Consider the following 19,725-nt stretch of genomic DNA (forward strand, 5'->3'; position numbering starts at 1 on the left):
TGACCTAGACGAATGCCTCTGTTTTGTCCTACATAGATAACGTTACTTCTAACTAGTCTAATAGCTACTCAGTTATCTTCTAGAACTGTCCGATTTTATTACTGTAACGAGAAGTTATGCATTTTCGCTACCTAGCTAACGTTAAAGTAAATGTGTGCAGACTGTAACAGAGCAATATTTGGTATAGGCTACAGTATCATATGTAACAGTAGCTCGCTAATATTAATTTCAATATTAGAAATATAGCTAAAACTTTGACCTACACAATGATCCTATCAACGCATATTCAATTGGATTTGTTGTTTACGCAATCTAACAGATAACAGTAAGATATGTTTTGATTGGATGACTGAATCAGAGTAACCAATGAGTGCGCTTGTTATACCAGAGCGGTGTTCAATCGTCCTGACGTAACAACATGGCCACCCACTCGTCCCTTGTTGACTGGGAGTTAGCTTGCTAAATGATGTTAAGTAAGACAGATGGCATACAATGATTCGATCGGATTTTTTATCAATCCCAGATCACAAAAATGTATTGTACACACAAAGCGTTTGAAAAACTAGTTTAGTAGCTAATGGTATTGAACGTGTAGATGGGTAACCAACCCTCGAGCTAGCTATGCTAGCTTGAGAACAAACATAAACATTCTTGTAAGGCTAGCTAGCTACGAAATTTAAAGATTAATTTATTGTGGGAAGATGTTGGGTTTTCTAACAGCAAGACAGGCTGGACTTGACGACCCACTTCGTCTGAGACGGGCAGAGTCAACACGGAGGTGAGTGAGGTGAGGGGAAAGTTGGCCATATCATTCCTGGGAACGTTACTGTTACCAGTGTTTGTCGGTATCACTAGTTGTGTCAAATTGTCGATCGTAAAAATTCATGAAAACAACTATTTGCTTTGGGGTCTTAATTTAAGGTTAGACATAAGGTCAACAGTGTGGCTAGGTGTAAAATAACATTTTATGAAGCTAAATTGTAGACATAGGCGGGGTTTATGACTGGTTGTGGTAATTAACTAGGCTTCTATGTTGGTGTGTGGGTGTTATGACGCATTCAAAACAACTGGGAACTCGGAAATCTCCGACTTCAGTGCGTTCATCACAACTAGGAACTCGGTCAAAAACGAGCTCCGACAGGGAAAAATATTTCCATTTTGGGAACTCGGGCATCTCCTACTTTCCGACCTGAAGATCACTGACGTCATGACTCTGTCTCCTTTGTTTTCTCTTAAGGGTCCTCAATTTAGAGCTGAATCATGACAGAGATGTGGATCGAATCCATAGCAACGGCATAAACACCATAGACATCGAAGTCATTGAGGGCAGATAGTAAGTATCATTAGTAGTAGGTCTGACAATATGTCAATTGAGGACATAATTTGTTATGATTACCATATAGCCTAGGCCTATAACATGTAACCTAATGCAGAGTTCCGTCATCACCTGATTTCAACATAACTTGATACATAAGCAACCTCCTACAATTCAACATAGACATGTGTTGCCTGTATAGCACTTTTTTAGAATCCTTCTGGTGCTATTTCATTGGGAGATAACCCTCTCCTCTTGTCTGTTCTATAGCATGCTATCTGGAGGGGCAGATGGGGTGATTGTGGTGTATGACCTGGAGAACAACAGCAGGAAACCCCAATACACCTGTAAAGCAGTCTGCACTGTAGGCAGGTGTGTGGCTCACATACCTGATGGCATCCACTAGATGGCAGCATCACTGATTGTGTGTGTGTGTGTGTGTGTGTGTGTGTGTGTGTGTGTGTGTGTGTGTGTGTGTGTGTGTGTGTGTGTGTGTGTGTGTGTGTGTGTGTGTGTGTGTGTGTGTGTGTGTGTGTGTGTGTGTGTGTGTGTGTGTGTGTGTGTGTGTGTGTGTGTGTGTGTGTGTGTGTGTGTGTGTGTGTGTGTGTGAGGCTGTGGTGGTCACTGTTAATGTGTTTGTGTTGCAGGTCCAGTCCGTATGTTCACAGGTTCAGTGTAGAGACAGTGCAATGGTACCCACACGACACAGGCATGTTTGTCTCCAGCTCCTTTGACAAAACCATGAAGGTCTGGGACACTGAGACACTAAAGGTACACCTTACATACTCTCTAACTCTTTGTCTCTCTCTCGCACTCTTTGCCTCTTATGGCCATATGGTGCTCTCTGTGATGAGCTAGAATCACGCTGTGCCATGGTTACCTCAGAGTCAGCTAGGGGACAGCAAAACTTGTTTGCAGAGGGATTTGCATTGTAACTGTCACTCTACTCTCCTCCTCCAGCTTCCTAGTCCCCTGCTATGTTCTCCTCCACTCCCCTCCATTCCCCTCCTCCTCCAGCTTCCTAGTCCCCTGCTCTGTTCTCCTCCACTCCCCTCCTTTCCTCCTCCAGCTTCCTAGTCCCCTGCTCTGTTCTCCTCCACTCCCCTCCATTCCTCTCCTCCTCCAGCTTCCTAGTCCCCTGCTCTGTTCTTCTCCACTCCCCTCCATTCCTCTCCTCCTCCAGCTTCCTAGTCCCCTGCTCTGTTCTTCTCCACTCCCCTCCATTCCTCTCCTCCTCCAGCTTCCTAGTCCCCTGCTCTGTTCTCTTCCACTCCCCTCCATTCCTCTCCTCCAGCTTCCTAGTCCCCTGCTCTGTTCTTCTCCACTCCCCTCCATTCCTCTCCTAGTCCCCTGCTCTGTTCTTCTCCACTCCCCTTCATTCCTCTCCTCCTCCAGCTTCCTAGTCCCCTGCTCTGTTCTTCTCCACTCCCCTCCATTCCATTCCTCTCCTCCTCCAGCTTCCTAGTCCCCTGCTCTGTTCTCCTCCACTCCCCTCCATTCCTCTCCTCCTCCAGCTTCCTAGTCCCCTGCTCTGTTCTTCTCCACTCCCCTCCATTCCTCTCCCAGTCTCAGCCTCATCCCTCATTTCTGTCTCCTGGTCCCATTGTGTCAGTCAGTCACGACAGTGTTCTTTCCTATCGTGCTGACCGACTGACTGAACAGTGGTTTTCTATACATGTTTGCTCTTCCCATGTAGTAGTGTTGTCTCTGTCTCAGAGATATCAAGTTTATGTTGAACTAAAGCTGATACTTCCTTCTCCTTCTTGTGTGTCTGTAGCCCGCTGAAGTGTTCCAGTTTGAAGGAAACGTCTACTGTCACCACATGTCCCCCATTGCCAGGAAACACAGCCTCATCGCAGGTGTGTGTGTGTGTGTGTGTGTGTAACAAGCTCTCGCAGTCTCACGTCAGAATCATCTATGTTTCTTAAACATCACATTTCGAAGTTGTTGTAAAAGTCACATTTTGAAGTGTTTTTAAGGTTAAGTTTTATGGTTAACCATTTTGAGTTAATGCCTAAGGTAAGGGTTAAGATTTTTTAAAAACCAAAATCTCAAAAACAACTTTCTGTCGCTGGATTTGAGCATGCAACCTTTGGCACCAGAGGCAGATGTTTACGCCTATCCAGATCCCTCATCCCTGTCCACAATGCTCTAGCAAAACTAAACCTACTTGAAGCCTAGTGGCTGGTTTCCACGTCATCTCCCGACGTCCTTAGACAATGGATTGACGTCGAATTCTGACTTGTATCGTGGGTGACCTGGCTGTGGGTGAAATTGTATGCGTGTCATGCTCTTAAAATATGATTTACTGTCTATGTCTTATTGATATAATCTAAGAATGAACATATGAGGCCTCAGTAAATCAAACAGAATAAAATGTAAATGTTGATTGTGAAACAGCGGTGTAGTACAGAGTGTATGCCCCTAGGGGTGTCAAGGGTTGGAACTGACTCAGGAAGAGTTTAGAGAGACGTGCTGTTCTGGAGACATGACAGGAATCCAGGCTCTGCCCCCCCTGCTGACAGAGCAGGACAGACTGGTTACACATACCTTCCCAATCACCCACACTGCTCTCGCTCTCTCTCGCTCTGTTGGTTTTTGTTTCTCTGAGATTCTTCCCAAACTCAAAACAAAATGTCATGAAGTCTTTCAATTACACATTTTACTAATGGCGCAATCAACCTTTTTCTGGAATGTTCTGGTGGTGCTAGAATGATCAGAATTTGTCAGGCGGACCAGAATTATCATTTTATTTGTGTCTGGTTTCTACCAGATGGACTCAACCCTGGTTATTTTGTGTCCATCCCTGTCACCTCTAGCTCCCTGTCACCTCTAGCTCCCTGTCACCTCTAGCTCCCTGTCACCTCTAGCTCCCTGTCACCTCTAGCTCCCTGTCACCTCTAGCTCCCTGTCACCTCTAGCTCCCTGTCACCTCTAGCTCCCTGTCAGCCTGTAGCTCCCTGTCACCTCTAGCTCCCTGTCACCTCTAGCTCCCTGTCACCTCTAGCTCCCTGTCACCTCTAGCTCCCTGTCACCTCTAGCTCCCTGTCAGCCTGTAGCTCCCTGTCACCTCTAGCTCCCTGTCACCTCTAGCTCCCTGTCACCTCTAGCTCCCTGTCACCTCTAGCTCCCTGTCACCTCTAGCTCCCTGTCACCTCTAGCTCCCTGTCACCTCTAGCTCCCTGTCACCTCTAGCTCCCTGTCACCTCTAGCTCCCTGTCACCTCTAGCTCCCTGTCAGCCTGTAGCTCCCTGTCACCTCTAGCTCCCTGTCACCTCTAGCTCCCTGTCACCTCTAGCTCCCTGTCACCTCTAGCTCCCTGTCACCTCTAGCTCCCTGTCACCTCTAGCTCCCTGTCACCTCTAGCTCCCTGTCAGCCTGTAGCTCCCTGTCACCTCTAGCTCCCTGTCACCTCTAGCTCCCTGTCAGCCTGTAGCTCCCTGTCAGCCTGTAGCTCCCTGTCACCTCTAGCTCCCTGTCACCTCTAGCTCCCTGTCACCTCTAGCTCCCTGTCACCTCTAGCTCCCTGTCACCTCTAGCTCCCTGTCACCTCTAGCTCCCTGTCACCTCTAGCTCCCTGTCACCTCTAGCTCCCTGTCACCTCTAGCTCCCTGTCACCTCTAGCTCCCTGTCACCTCTAGCTCCCTGTCACCTCTAGCTCCCTGTCACCTCTAGCTCCCTGTCAGCCTGTAGCTCCCTGTCACCTCTAGCTCCCTGTCACCTCTAGCTCCCTGTCACCTCTAGCTCCCTGTCAGCCTGTAGCTCCCTGTCACCTCTAGCTCCCTGTCACCTCTAGCTCCCTGTCAGCCTGTAGCTCCCTGTCACCTCTAGCTCCCTGTCACCTCTAGCTCCCTGTCACCTCTAGCTCCCTGTCACCTCTAGCTCCCTGTCAGCCTGTAGCTCCCTGTCAGCCTGTAGCTCCCTGTCACCTCTAGCTCCCTGTCACCTCTAGCTCCCTGTCACCTCTAGCTCCCTGTCAGCCTGTAGCTCCCTGTCAGCCTGTAGCTCCCTGTCACCTCTAGCTCCCTGTCACCTCTAGCTCCCTGTCAGCCTGTAGCTCCCTGTCACCTCTAGCTCCCTGTCACCTCTAGCTCCCTGTCACCTCTAGCTCCCTGTCAGCCTGTAGCTCCCTGTCACCTCTAGCTCCCTGTCACCTCTAGCTCCCTGTCACCTCTAGCTCCCTGTCACCTCTAGCTCCCTGTCAGCCTGTAGCTCCCTGTCACCTCTAGCTCCCTGTCACCTCTAGCTCCCTGTCACCTCTAGCTCCCTGTCAGCCTGTAGCTCCCTGTCAGCCTGTAGCTCCCTGTCACCTCTAGCTCCCTGTCACCTCTAGCTCCCTGTCACCTCTAGCTCCCTGTCACCTCTAGCTCCCTGTCACCTCTAGCTCCCTGTCACCTCTAGCTCCCTGTCAGCCTGTAGCTCCCTGTCACCTCTAGCTCCCTGTCACCTCTAGCTCCCTGTCACCTCGTAGCTCCCTGTCAGCCTGTAGCTCCCTGTCAGCCTGTAGCTCCCTGTCAGCCTGTACCCGCTCCCTGTCACCTCTAGCTCCCTGTCACCTCTAGCTCCCTGTCACCTCTAGCTCCCTGTCACCTCTAGCTCCCTGTCACCTCTAGCTCCCTGTCACCTCTAGCTCCCTGTCACCTCTAGCTCCCTGTCACCTCTAGCTCCCTGTCAGCCTCTAGCTCCCTGTCACCTCTAGCTCCCTGTCACCTCTAGCTCCCTGTCACCTCTAGCTCCCTGTCACCTCTAGCTCCCTGTCAGCCTGTAGCTCCCTGTCACCTCTAGCTCCCTGTCACCTCTAGCTCCCTGTCAGCCTGTAGCTCCCTGTCACCTCTAGCTCCCTGTCACCTCTAGCTCCCTGTCACCTCTAGCTCCCTGTCAGCCTGTAGCTCCCTGTCACCTCTAGCTCCCTGTCACCTCTAGCTCCCTGTCACCTCTAGCTCCCTGTCACCTCTAGCTCCCTGTCAGCCTGTAGCTCCCTGTCAGCCTGTAGCTCCCTGTCACCTCTAGCTCCCTGTCACCTCTAGCTCCCTGTCAGCCTGTAGCTCCCTGTCACCTCTAGCTCCCTGTCACCTCTAGCTCCCTGTCAGCCTGTAGCTCCCTGTCACCTCTAGCTCCCTGTCACCTCTAGCTCCCTGTCACCTCTAGCTCCCTGTCACCTCTAGCTCCCTGTCACCTCTAGCTCCCTGTCACCTCTAGCTCCCTGTCACCTCTAGCTCCCTGTCACCTCTAGCTCCCTGTCAGCCTGTAGCTCCCTGTCAGCCTGTAGCTCCCTGTCAGCCTGTAGCTCCCTGTCAGCCTGTAGCTCCCTGTCAGCCTATAGCTCCCTGTCAGCTCTCATCCCCTAAGTGAATGATGTGTGTTATTAGCTCATGTTTATCCAAGAGTAGAACTGCTCTCTTATACATTCCTATCTTATCTGAGAGAACCAGGGCCTCCAGTTTCTCCTCTGTCACAAAGCATTAACACACACAGTGAAAGTAGAGATGTTTTTCTTTGTGTTAGTCATACTGTATGTAACCTTTCAAGTAATCTGTTGATCTGTGTGTTCTCAGTGGGTACCAAAGACCAGAAAGTACAGCTCTGTGACCTGAAGTCTGGCTCACGCATCCAGGTTCTGCAGGGTGAGAGCCACACACACACACACACCCACCCCTATGTCTTACTATACTTGTGAGGACTTCAAAATCCTATTTTCCCTAAACCTAATTGAACCTTTATTTAACTAGGCAAGTCAGTTAAGAACAAATTCTTATTTACAATGACGCCAAACCCGGTCGATGCTGGGCCAATTGTGCGCCGCCCTATGGGACTCCCTATCATGGCCGGATGTGATACAGCCTGGATTTGAACCAGTGACGCCTCTTGCACTGAGATGCAGTGCCTTAGACCGCTGTGCCACTCGGGAGCCTAAACCTAACCCCTAAACCTAAAATAGCCTTTTTATAAGTGAGGCCCGGAAAAATGTCCTCACTTCTGAGTTTTATTTGGTTTACTTTTCTTGTGAGGACTTCTGGTACTCACAAGTATAGTAAAACGTGTCTACACTAACACACACTTCCACTGAATGTCCTTTCTATCCCTCAGGTCACAGAGGTGAGGTCCTATCTGTTCGGTGGTCGCCAAGATATGAGCACATTTTAGCTACAGCCAGGTAGGCCGACCTACACCAAACCTTGAAGGGCCTTTAGATAAATGTCCCTCCCTCATTTCACGCCCAAGCATCATAGAAATTCCAATCTAGCTAGTGAAAGTGATTCCACTTTCTATTACCATAACTAGACTGTATCAGTATGTCACCTGAACTCATTGGCACACAGAGAGACTGAACCAGCCTCTATTCCCTGGGAATAACAATGCAGCATATGGCAGGGAGAGAGTACTCAGCTGGTTTACGCCAAATTAGATCTGCTAATTAAACCATTGGGATCAAATCACTGTCCCTTTGGGCTGTAAGTGATTTTGAAAAACAACTGAGCAGCATTTCAACTGCTACCGATAACATGGGCAATTGGACAGTGAAACACACTGTCTTTGAACATTTTGTATGGACTGAAATAGTTTTTTTTATATGGAGGACTGTTTTGAGGAAATTTGAGGCACTATTCTGTAGCTGGATAATTTAAGGTATTGTGTTGCATTGTTGTAGTGTTACGTTGTTGATGCCCAGTGTTGTGAACCGTCGTATGCAGACCAGTTAGGTGGCGTTTATGTAAGGGTCATTTATATATCCCTATAAGGCCCCAGGGCACTGACACATGTCCCCTGAAGGATGGAAGGCTGTTGATTTCGGCTTCTCATGCGCTCACTCTGTTTCTCGATCTCTCGATCTCTCGATCTCTCTCTCTCTCTCTCTCTCTCTCTCTCTCTCTCAGTACTGACAGCAGGGTGTTGGTGTGGGATGTGCGTCGGGCCTCAGGGAGCCTGTTCTCTCTGGACCAACACAACGGGGACAAGTCCAAGGCCTCGTCAGAGGCAGGTAGGAACACACTGTCACACCTCCCCTTCTCTCTGACTCCCCCCACACCTGATAACGGGGTAAAGAGAAGATGTCTACATGATAGTGAAAGCATCGTGATAACGGGGTAAAGAGAAGAGACAAAGGGTTGAGTGATATGATTATCAAATGCTCTTCCCAGTGTCCTTTCCCCTTAAATAATAGTTATATTATCTCATTGGCATTTAATGACGTGTGTGTGTGTTTGCCAGTGAACACAGCCCATAATGGAAGGGTAAATGGCCTCTGCTTCACGGTCGACGGCCTCTACCTTCTCACCACGGGAACAGACGACCGCATGAGGCTGTGGAACAGTGCCAATGGAAAAAACACACTGGTAGGTTGTGTGTGTGTGTGTGTGTAAGAGAGATACAGCGAGCGAGAGAGATGCAGAGAGTGAGAGAGGTTCAAAAATGTGTCTGGCGGGGATCCAATGGGTGAGGACTAGGCCTCTACCCCGAGGCCCTGTCCGAGGGTGCATGTTTGTGTGTGTGTGCACATTTCCTGCCCATCCCTGGAGGCCTTGTCTGGAACACATTACATAGCGTGTGTGACTCTTCCATGCCTTACCCTAAATGATCAGTAGCCATCCCTCTCTGTGACAGCAGCCTCAAGCACTAAGGGACATCACTGTGCCTCTAGCCCCATTACCTTCCATACATAAACTTCCCCTCACTAGCTGGGTCTGCAGGTGAAGGCCTCAAGCCTTCACATAAAGGTCCTGTGCTGCTTTGGGTTAGGAGAAACACTTTGCCTGCTTGATGACTTGAAGACATATATCCCTTTTATACACAGACTAAAATCCCACATGTTGGTATGTCTGAAAGGGGTAAGGAGTAAAAACATGGACAAATAAAAGCCAGCTGAAGACCAAGTCATGATTCCTGCGTTTTCAGACCCTGTAAGCAAAATACAGGAATGAATGGTGAATGGTGCTCTGCCTTTTTGCAGGTAAATTCATGAACACTTCCATTGTTTAATACCGCTCTAATTTGAACTGCAAACAGGCCCCATGGTTTAACAACACCCCCCACACCTCCCAATATGCCTGTTACCCACTGATATTTCTAAAAGGGTATACCTGAAAATAAGTGGTATGAAAGGGGGGTCATATAAACATTGCATTATATTTTACAAGTAACATACCACATCTTCTGGCTGAAATGAGTTATACAGTACGTCTTTAAACAGCCCACTTTAGCTAGCGTGGTCCGTATCAGTACAACACATATTTAACCTGCTTTCTGAATTTCTCCATGCTTTTCACCACTCTACATAATGTTCTGTAGCAGTTTGATAGTTGAAGTGCTGTTCTACTGTTAGCTTGGTCATCCGTCCAACTGACCCTCCCAACTCCTCTCTGTCTCTCAGGTGAATTATGGGAAGGTGAGTAACGAAAGCCGTAAGGGGTTAAAGATCACGGTTTCTCGTAGCTGCAGCCCGGAGTTTGTGTTTGTACCTTGTGGCAGCTCGGTGGCGGTGTACACTCTACACACGGGGGAACTTGTAACCATGCTGAGGGGACACTACAACAACGTGGACTGCTGCCAGTTCCACCCCGACTACCAGGTGACTGACTGACTGACTGACTGTCTGTCTGTCTGTAGGTGCGTCCATCCTTTATGGCTATAGACTAATAACAAATGACAGGTTTATTAACATCATTATGTTTGTTCATTATCAATACCTTACGTATGTTCATGTAAATCAGCTCATGTGACGTCATATTGTTCCTAAGTTGAACCAAGGTCTCTGAGACGTGGGTCCTACTCATTAGTGCACACTGTAGCAAACCATAGCAAAATGTTTTGCATCGGAAAACCCGGTATGTCCCTCCCTGTTTTGACCCATTTGATTCTGTTTGGTTCCCAATGAATATGACCCTAGCAGACCAGAGGCCTTGAAGGCCTTCTGTACCTCACAGAGAATCATAACAAATTCCTATTCTACCCACATTACCAGCGTACTGCACATAGATAGCTGACGCATTGTCAGTTTATGGTACAGTTGGCACAGATATGACAACCTGCCTTGGGAGGTACGGAACACTGTGGCCTTTCACTAATGTTAAAGAAGTGAAAGGAGAAAATACTAAATTGAGACGGCATCCCCTCTTTTGCATCTTCCTGTTAATGGTTAAGGTTAGCATTTGTGAAGAATGATTGGATCTTTCCATCTGTGGAGCGCAGGACGAGATCTGTGAGTTGCAGTGGGGGTGTATTTGAGGTAGGCTACAGAAGGTAATTTACCCTTGAATAGATGACATATTAAAGTCAACATCCTCATGTAAAGCCATTAGCCATGGCCTAGTCACAGGGGTATGAAAAACAATTGGGCCTTAATGATTATAAAGGTGAAGGCCAGAAATGAGTTTGTTCTCTTTTATGGAGAGTTTTGTTTACTTGTCAAAGTACTGCAATGAGAGTTTTGTTGAAGAACGGGGTAGTACTATGACATATAATCTGATAATCTTTTACGAAGGCGTGTCTTTCTTCACTCCAACTGCTATACAGGCTAATAAATTCCCTAATACATGATTATACAGTTTCCTTAGTATCTCATTTTAATGCATATCTTACTCATCCACATCACATTTCATATCACAGTAGTATTTGTGTTAGACATTAGTTCTGCTGTTAGAGTATATCCACCTAATGTCCTACTTATTAAACCTGTAAGAATGTGGCAGAGCAACTTTGAGTGTTTGTTTATTGGAAAGAACACATAGTTTTGGAATGTCTTTTTGCTTCTTGTCTTTTGAAGTAGGCTAATGCCACATTTTACATGTTAGTCATTTAGCAGACACGTTTATCCAGAGCGACTTACAGGAGTAATTAGGGTTGAGTGCCTTGCTCAAGGGCACATCGACCTATTTTATTTATTATTATATATTTGTTTCTTCTTCACCTAGTCGGCTTAGGGATTCGAGCCAGCGACCTTTTGGTTATTGGCCCAACACTCTTAACCGCTAGGCTACCTGCCACCCAAAAATACACCTCTTCAAATGATTGGCACGTTTTGGACTTTATGAACTTCTATTGGTTGTTTTTCTGGATGATGATTGTCATTGTTTTGAGTCTAGTGTTTCATAAGGTGGACACTGCTGTAATAACTCTGTACTTCCTCCCGCCATCAACACTGACACTTCCCCAACATGTTTCTTTCCACTTGACAAACTTTGCTAATTTAGGACCGAATGCTAACGTGTATATGGGACACAGAGATTAAACCAAATGGATTTTGAGGTGCAGCTGAAATGGGTAAACAGCAGCCAGGACCAGAGCAAAACACTACCGTTCAAAAGTTTGGGGTCACTTAGAAATGTCCTTGATTTTGAAAGAAAAGCAAAAAAAAATGTCCATCAAAATAACATCAAATTGATCAGAAATACAGTGTAGACATTGTTCATGTTTTAAATGACTATTGTAGCTGTAAACGGCAGATTTTTTATGGAATATCTACATAGGCGTACAGAGGCCCATTATCAGCAACCATCGCTCCTGTGTTCCAGTGGCACGTTGTGTTAGCTAATCCAAGTTTATCACTTTAAAAGGCTAATTGATCATTAGAAAACCCTTTTGCAATTATGCTAGCACAGCTGAAAACTGTTGTTCTGATTAAAGAGGCAATAAAACTGGCCTTCTTTAGACTAGTTGAATATCTGGAGCATCAGCATTTGTGGGTTGGATTACAGGCTCAAAATGGCCAGAAACAATACCTTTCTTCTGAAACTCATCAGTCTATTCTTGTTCTGCGAAATGAAGGCTATTCCATGCGAGAAATTGACAAGAAACTGAAGATCTCGTACAACGCTGTGTACTACTCCCTTCACAGAACAGCGCAAACTGGCTCTAACCAAAATAGAAAGATGAGTGGGAGGCCCGGTGCACAACTGAGCAAGAGGACAAGTACGTTAGAGTCTACTTTGAGAAACAGACGCCTCACAAGTCCTCAACTGGCAGCTTCATTAAATAGTACCCGCAAAACACCAGTCTAAAGGACATTTTTATTGCTTCTTTAATCAGAACAACAGTTTTCAGCTGTGCTAACATAATTGCAAAAGGGTTTTCTAATGATTAGCCTTCTTAAAATTATAAACCTAACACAACGTGCCATTGGAACACAGGAGTGATGGTTGCTGATAATGGGCCTCTGTACGCCTATGTAGATATTCCATTAAAAATCTGCCGTTTCCAGCTACAATAGTCATTTACTGTATTTCTGATCAATTTGGTGTTATTTTAATGGACAAAAAAAATTGCTTTTCTTTCAAAAACAAAGACATTTCTAAGTGACCACAAACTGTTGAATGGTAGTGTGTATATATATAGATAAATATATGGCTCTGGCCAGGATGTAAAGAGCACAGATTATTGAGACCCAGGCTAAATCACTCCTCTCTTCTGTGTTTCCAGGAGCTATACAGCGGTGGTAAAGACTGTAACATCCTAGCCTGGGTTCCTGTTGTACGACCACCAGACGTGGAAGAAGAAGGGACAGCCGCCAAGGTAGGAGGCTGCACAGCAGGAACAATTTAAAGCACGTTTGGGGGGTAGTAATTATACGCAGGTCCCTGTTCTTGTTGTAAAATGCTGTCACATTAGCCAGACTAATAGACAGGCATCTAGTAGGCCCTTTTTATTTCATACCAGTACATTTACATTTTAGACATTTAGCAGACGCTCTTATCTGGAGGGATCAATCAATCAAATGTATTTATAAAGCCCTTTTTACATCAGCCGATGTCACAAAGTGCAATACAGAAACCCAGCCTAAAACCCCAAACAGCAAGGAATGCAGGTGTAGAAGCACGGTGGCTAGGAAAAACTCCCAAGAAGGGCAGGTACCTAGGAAGAAACCAGGCTATGAGGGGTTGCCAGTCCTCTTCTGGCTGTGCCGGGTGGAGATTATAACGGTACATGGCCAAGATGTTCCAATGCTCATAGATGACCAGCAGGGTCAGATAACAATAATCACAGTGGTTGTAGAGGGTGCAACAGGTCAGCACCTCAGGAGTAAATGTCAGTTGGCTTTCCATAGCCAATCATTCAGAGTTAGAGACAGCAGGTGCGGTAGAGAGCGAGGGTCGAAAACAGCAGCTCCGGGACAAGGTAGCACGTCCGGTGAACAGGTCAGGGTTCCATAGCCGCAGGCAGAACAGTTGAAACTGGAGCAGCAGCACGACCAGGTGGACTGGGGACAGCAAGGGGTCAACAGGCCAGGTAGTCCTGAGGCATGGTCCTAGGGCTCATGTCCTCTGAGAGAAGAGAGAATTAGAGGGAGCATACTTAAATTCACACAGGACACCGGATAAGACAGGAGAAATACTCCAGATATAACAGACTGACCCTAGCCCCCCGACACACAAACTATTGCAGCATAATTACTAGAGGCTGAGACAGGAGGGGTCAGGAGACACTGTGGCCCCGTCCGGCTATACCCCCGAACAGGGCCAAACAGTCAGGATATAACCCCATCAGTTTTGCCAAAGCACAGCCTGCACACCACTAGAGGGATATCTTCAACCACCAACTTTCTACCCTGAGACGAGGCCGAGTATAGCCCTCGAAGATCTCCCCCACGGCACGAATCCGAGGGGGGCGCCAACCCGGACAGGAAGATCACATCAGAGACTCAACCCACTCAAGTGACGTGCCCCTCCTAGGGACGGCATGGAAGAGCCCCAGTAAGCCAGTGACTCAGCCCCCGTAATAGGGTTAGAGGCAGAGAATCCCAGTGGAGAGAGGTGAATCAGCCAGGCAGAGACAGATGGTTCGTCGCTCCAGTGCCTTTCCGTTCACCTTCACACCCCTGGGCCAAACTACACTCAATCATAGGACCTACTGAAGAGATGTCTTCAATAAAGACTTAAAGGTCGAGACCGAGTCTGCGTCTCTCACATGGATAGGCAGACCATTCCATAAAAATGGAGCTCAATAAGAGAAAGCCCTGCCTCCAGCTGTTTGCTTAGACATTCTAGGGACAATAAGGAGGCCTGCGTCTTGTGACCGTAGCGTACGTGTAGGTATGTACGGCAGGACCAAATCGGAAATGTAGGTAGGAGCAAGCCCATGTAATGCTGTGTAGGTTAGCAGTAAAACCTTGAAATCAGCCCTAGCCTTAACAGGAAGCCAGTGTAGAGAGGCTAGCACTAGAGTAATATGATCACATTTTTTGGTTCTAGTCAAGATTCTAGCAGCCGTGTTTAGCACTAACTGAAGTTTATTTAGTGCTTTATCCGGGTAGTCGGAAAGTAGAGCATTGCAGTAGTCTAATCTAGAAGTGACAAAAGCATGGATTCATTTTTCTGCATCATTTTTGGACAGAAAGTTTCTGATTTTTGCAATGTTACATAGATGGAAAAAAGCTGTCCTTGAAACAGTCTTGATATGTTTGTCAAAAGAGAGATCAGGGTCCAGAGTAATGCCAAGGTCCTTCAGTTTTATTTGAGACAACTGTACAACCATCAAGATTAATTGTCAGATCCAACAAAAGATCTCTTTGTTTCTTGGGAACTAGAACTAGCATCTCTGTTTTGTCCAAGTTTAAAAGTAAAACATTTGCCGCCATCCACTTCCTTATGTCTGAAACACAGGCTTCCAGGGAGGGCAATTTTGGGGCTTCACCATGTTTCATCGAAATGTACAGCTGTGTATCGTCCGCATAGCAGTGAAAGTTAACATTGTTTCTGAATGACATCACCAAGAGGTAAAATATATAGTGAAAACAATAGTGGTCCTAAAACGGAACCTTGAGGAACACCGAAATTTACAGTTGATTTGTCAGAGGACAAACCATCCACAGAGACAAACTGAGATCTTTCCGACAGATGAGATCTAAACCAGGCCAGAAATTGTCCGTGTAGACCAATTTGGGTTTCCAATCTCTCCAAAAGAATGTGGTGATCAATGATATCAAAAGCAGCACTAAGGTCTAGGAGCACAAGAACAGATACAGAGCCTATGTCTGACGCCATTAAAAGGTAATTCACCACCTTCACGATTGCAGTCTCAGTGCTATGATGGGGTCTAAAACCAGGCTGAAGCGTTTCGTATACATTATTAGTCTTTAGGAAGGCAGTGAGTTGCTGCGCAACAGCTTTTTCAATTTTTTTTGAGAGGAATGGCAGACAGACTTCGCTTTTGTGCACACAGAAATGAGATCATAGGGGTTGTGGCTTGTGTTGCACCTTACTAGGGTAACTCGGTACACACACACAGGCAGGCTGGCTCAGCTTGGCTACATTCCCCAGGTGCTGATGAAATTATGTCTAGAGGCATCTTCAGCCAGCTCCAAAAGCAGCTTCACCAGTTCTATTTAGTTTGGGAAACAGAATAATAATTGCTTGCTTGCACTTGGGAAATGTTTGTAATGCTTTCCTGATTTACTTAATCGCTTTAACTCAAAATAACACGACAGCGAGAGAGTAGAGTGAGTTGAGAGTATTTTACTGAATGTATTTCTCCATCCCAGGGTGGGAGCCAGGCTACGGTGAACCCTGCTTTTGAAGACGCATGGAGCAGTGATGAGGACTGATGCATAAACACAACTGTACAGCCCTACTCCATCGGACATAGCTTCAGGAATCTCATCATGGTGCCAGCTTCAGGAATCTCATCATGGTGCTAGCTTCAGGAATCTCATCATGGTGCTAGCTTTAGGAATCTCATGTTGCATCTGTAGACTTAAAAAAAAAATACAAATGCAGTTTAACAACTACTGTGGAGTTGGAGAATGAACCTTAACAGACTTTGAATCTCTGTTGTGATATCTGATTTATCTTTTATTTAATATACAAAATGGAAATCTACACTGTGTGTACAAAACATTAGGAATACCTTCCTAATATTCAGTTGCACCCCCTTTTGCCCTCAGAACAGCCTCAGTTTGTCGGGGCACCTCTACAAGGTGTCGAAAGCGTTTCACAGGGATGCTGGCTCATGTTGACTCCAACCCACAGTTGTGTCAAGTTGGCTGAATGTTCTTTGGGTGGTGGACCATTCTTGATACACACGGGAAACTGTTAAGTGTGAAAACCCATCTGCGTTGCAGTTATTGACACACTCAAACCGGTGTGCCTGGCACCTACTACCAGCAGCATACTGCCCAGCAGCATACTGCCCAGCAGCATACCACCCTGCATCCCACTGCTGCCTTGCCTCTGAAGCTAAGCAGGGTCGGTCCTGGTCTGTCCCTGGATGGGAGATCAGATGCTGCTGGAAGTGATGTTGGAGGGCCAGAAGGGGGCACTCTTCCCTCTGGTCTATCTATCCCAATGCCACAGGGCAGTGATTGGGGACATTGCCCTGTGTAGGGTGCCGTCTTTCGGATGGGACTTTAAATGGGTGTCCTGACTCTTTGTGGTCATTAAAAATCCCATGCACTTATCGTAAGAGTAGGGGTGTTAACCCTGTTGTCATGACTAAATTCCTAATCATCCCACTCATTCCTAATTGGCAGATATCACTCCTCACCTCTCCAGCTGAGGTGTGGTGAGCGTTCTGCCACAAAAATGTCCGCCGTGCATCATACAGGTGGGTTCTACACGTTGGTGGTGGATGAGGTGAGTTTCCCCATACTATGTGAAGAGCTTTGAGTAACTCCGGTGTGGAAAAGCGCTATATAATTCCAATCAATTATTAATTACCATACCCCGTTCAAAGCCACTTAAATCTTTTGTCTTGCCCATTCACCCTCTGAATGGCAAACATGCACAACCCATGTCTCAAGGCTTAAAAATCCTTCTTTAACCGGTCTCCTTCCCTTCATCTACACTGATTTGAAGTGGATTTAACAGGTGACGTCCATAAGGGATCTTAGCTTTCAGCTGAATTGACCTGGTCAGTCTATGACATGGAAAGAGCAGGTGTTCCTAATGTTTTGTACACTCAGTGTATGGCATTAAAACCTACGGATGGGTATCTGCACTGTACATTCAGCTGTATAATCTGTTTCTATTGTCTGCCTTTGACACATGTACGTTGTACTTTACATGGTGTTAAAATCAGCTTTCCATTATTCCAATGATGACCAGAGTAAAACTAGCCGAACTGGAGCCAAACCATTCCTCATAGCGTCTTTGAACATAACGTTCAAGAGACCCACCTTTCCGTCATCAATTCACCCAGAAATATTTGTCAGCCATGTCTCTCTGTCTCTCCCCTACATTTGCATTATTTATTCTGTTGTCATTGCTAAAACCAGCTCTGTATTGTTGTTGTTAGAGGTGATACTGAAATCAGACTCACTTTCTCTCCTACTGACAGCCTCATGTTTACATATGATTGGCTTGAAGGGCATTATTTACCTATAACTCACGGCATATTTGCATGGTAGAATTCAATGGCCATAGTTCATTCTATGGCAAAAGTCGATTTGAAAATATTGATTTTGTTGTATTCATAATGGCAAGCTAGGACTGATGATTTGGTTAGCTAAACTAGCAAGTCTGTTTGATTGGCTACCACGGCAACTATAGGAAACTTGCTAGCTACTTCAGTGGATGTTGAACACATTTCTACCAGCAAATTAACACATTTCTAGCGACAAATATGTTAAATTATAGCCATGGTATAATCGGGATAGTCAACTCTGCTCTATGCGTTCTGTAGAAAATTAAACAACTCTGTGGAAGGTCAGTTCCACTCTGCATGGAACACACCTTCCACGTCGTTCATTATTTTCCATAGAACACATATCCTCTCTTACATACTTGCATACTTATAACCTCTAGGAAACCCTACCTACAATTAACACCTAGATTCCAGCAAAAATCGACTTTTCATTTATCTGACGTTCCATTTATCTGATGTTCAGTTATCTGTATGTCTAGCCCTTATATTTAGCCTCACAATTAAGTGTTTTACAGTTTTCTTTTCAGGATAACCAGAGCTCAAGTAGAACACAAAACAATTTCACATAAACGGTTGCGTTCATGGGTTTTATTGACATGTCAATAAAAAAATGTCAGCCAAAAACATTGAAATTAATTTATAAATGAATTGATATGAATGCTGTAAGTAGTGAAATTGTTTGCTCAGTGGGAAATGAGTATAAATATCCAACCAGTCAGTGACAACTGTGTGGAGTTTGTGACAGCAATTATGTAAGCTTATTACAGTATTATAAACACTATGTCCTAGGATTTGGTATGCTCTTCTATGTAGAACATTTGACACTTTTTGACACTACCCAGGCCCTGTGTGTCCCCAGGCACCCTCATTTGTTGACTTCTGTGATCGAAAAAGCCTTGGTTTCATGCATGTTAACATTAGAAGCCTCCTCCCTAAATTTGTTTTACTCACTGCTTTAGCACACTCCACCAACCCTGATGTCCTTGCCGTGTCTGAATCCTGGCTTAGGAAGGCCACAAAAAATTCGGAGATTTCCATACCCAACTACAACATTTTCCGTCAAGACAGAACTGCCAAAGGGGGAGGAGTTAGCCTGCAAAGTTCTGTCATACTTTCCAGGTCTATACCCAAACAGTTCGAACTTCTAATTTTAAAAATGAATCTCTCCAGAAATAAGTCTCTCACTGTTGCCGCCTGTTATCGACCCCCCTCCACTCCCAACTGTGCCCTGGACACCATATGTGAATTGATCCCCCCCCTCATCTATCTTCAGAGTTTGTTCTGTTAGGTGACCTAAACTGGGATATGCTCAACACCCCGGCCATCCTACAATCTAAGCTAGATGCCCTCAATCTCACACAAATCATCATGGAACCCACCAGGTACAACCCTAAATCTGTAAACATGGGCACAATCATAGACATTATCCTCCAACTACACCTCTGCTGTTTTCAATCAGGATCTCAGCGATCACTGCCTCATTGCCTGTATCCGCTATGGGTCCGCGGTCAAACGACCACCCCTCATCGTTTTCAAACGCTCCCTAAAACACTTCTGCGAGCAGCCCTTTCTAATCGACCTGGCCCGGGTATCCTGGAAGGGTATTGACCTCATCCCGTCAGTCGAGGATGGCTGGTCGTTCTTTAAAGTAATTTCCTCACCATCTTAGATAAGCATGCCCCTTTCAAAAAATGCAGAACTACGAACAGATATAGCCCTTGGTTCACTCCAGACCTGACTGCCCTTGACCAGCACAAAAACATCCTGTGGCGGACTGCAATAGCATCGAATAGTCCCCGCGATATGCAACTGTTCAGGGAAGTCAGGAACCAATACACACAGTCAGTCAGGAAAGTAAAGGCTAGCTTTTTCAAGCAGAAATTTGCATCCTGTAGTTCTAACTCCAAAAAGTTTTGGTACAATGTAAATACCATGAAGAACAAGAGCACCTCTTCCCAGCTGCCCACTGCACTGAGGATAGGTAACACGGTCACCACCGATAAATCCATGATAATATAACATTTCAATAAGCATTTCTTTACAGCTGGCCATGCCTTCCT

The 19,725-nt window shown here is 46.0% G+C and overlaps 1 protein-coding gene across 5 annotated transcripts; it reads left to right on the plus strand.

Annotated features, from left to right (window-relative positions):
• Nucleotides 1–387: 387 nt before the first annotated feature.
• Nucleotides 388–18,390, plus strand: ercc8 (excision repair cross-complementation group 8). Of its 5 annotated transcripts, XR_006760921.2 has the most exons (13): nt 388–778; nt 1,238–1,333; nt 1,586–1,687; nt 1,963–2,086; nt 3,093–3,174; nt 6,871–6,939; nt 7,403–7,469; nt 8,191–8,294; nt 8,525–8,649; nt 9,684–9,881; nt 10,454–10,538; nt 12,728–12,820; nt 15,786–18,390. XR_006760921.2 is itself a non-coding variant. In XM_014161831.3 (12 exons), exons 3-12 carry the CDS (start codon nt 1,587–1,589, stop codon nt 15,846–15,848), a joined length of 1,026 nt encoding a protein of 341 aa, XP_014017306.1. In that variant the 5' UTR covers nt 388–787; nt 1,238–1,333; nt 1,586; the 3' UTR covers nt 15,849–18,390. The 5 variants fall into 5 exon arrangements, 4 of the variants coding, with proteins under 4 accessions (XP_014017306.1, XP_014017305.1, XP_014017308.1 ...); XM_014161831.3 differs by lacking the exon at nt 10,454–10,538 and having other exon boundaries at nt 388–787; XM_014161830.3 differs by lacking the exon at nt 10,454–10,538.
• Nucleotides 18,391–19,725: the final 1,335 nt, after the last annotated feature.

The sequence above is a fragment of the Salmo salar genome, chromosome 20 (genome assembly GCF_965601325.2).
Source record: "Salmo salar chromosome 20, fSalSal1, whole genome shotgun sequence".
In the NCBI taxonomy this organism is placed as follows: domain Eukaryota; kingdom Metazoa; phylum Chordata; class Actinopteri; order Salmoniformes; family Salmonidae; genus Salmo; species Salmo salar.

Excerpts from the sequence above, each read along its gene's own strand:
- ercc8 (XM_014161830.3), top strand. The coding sequence starts at position 702 with ATGTTGGGTTTTCTAACAGCAAGACAGGCTGGACTTGACGACCCACTT. Across the intron at positions 779-1,237 it reads CGGGCAGAGTCAACACGGAG|GGTCCTCAATTTAGAGCTGA; the intron begins GTGAGTGAGGTG and ends TTTTCTCTTAAG. Across the intron at positions 7,470-8,190 it reads CACATTTTAGCTACAGCCAG|TACTGACAGCAGGGTGTTGG; the intron begins GTAGGCCGACCT and ends TCTCTCTCTCAG.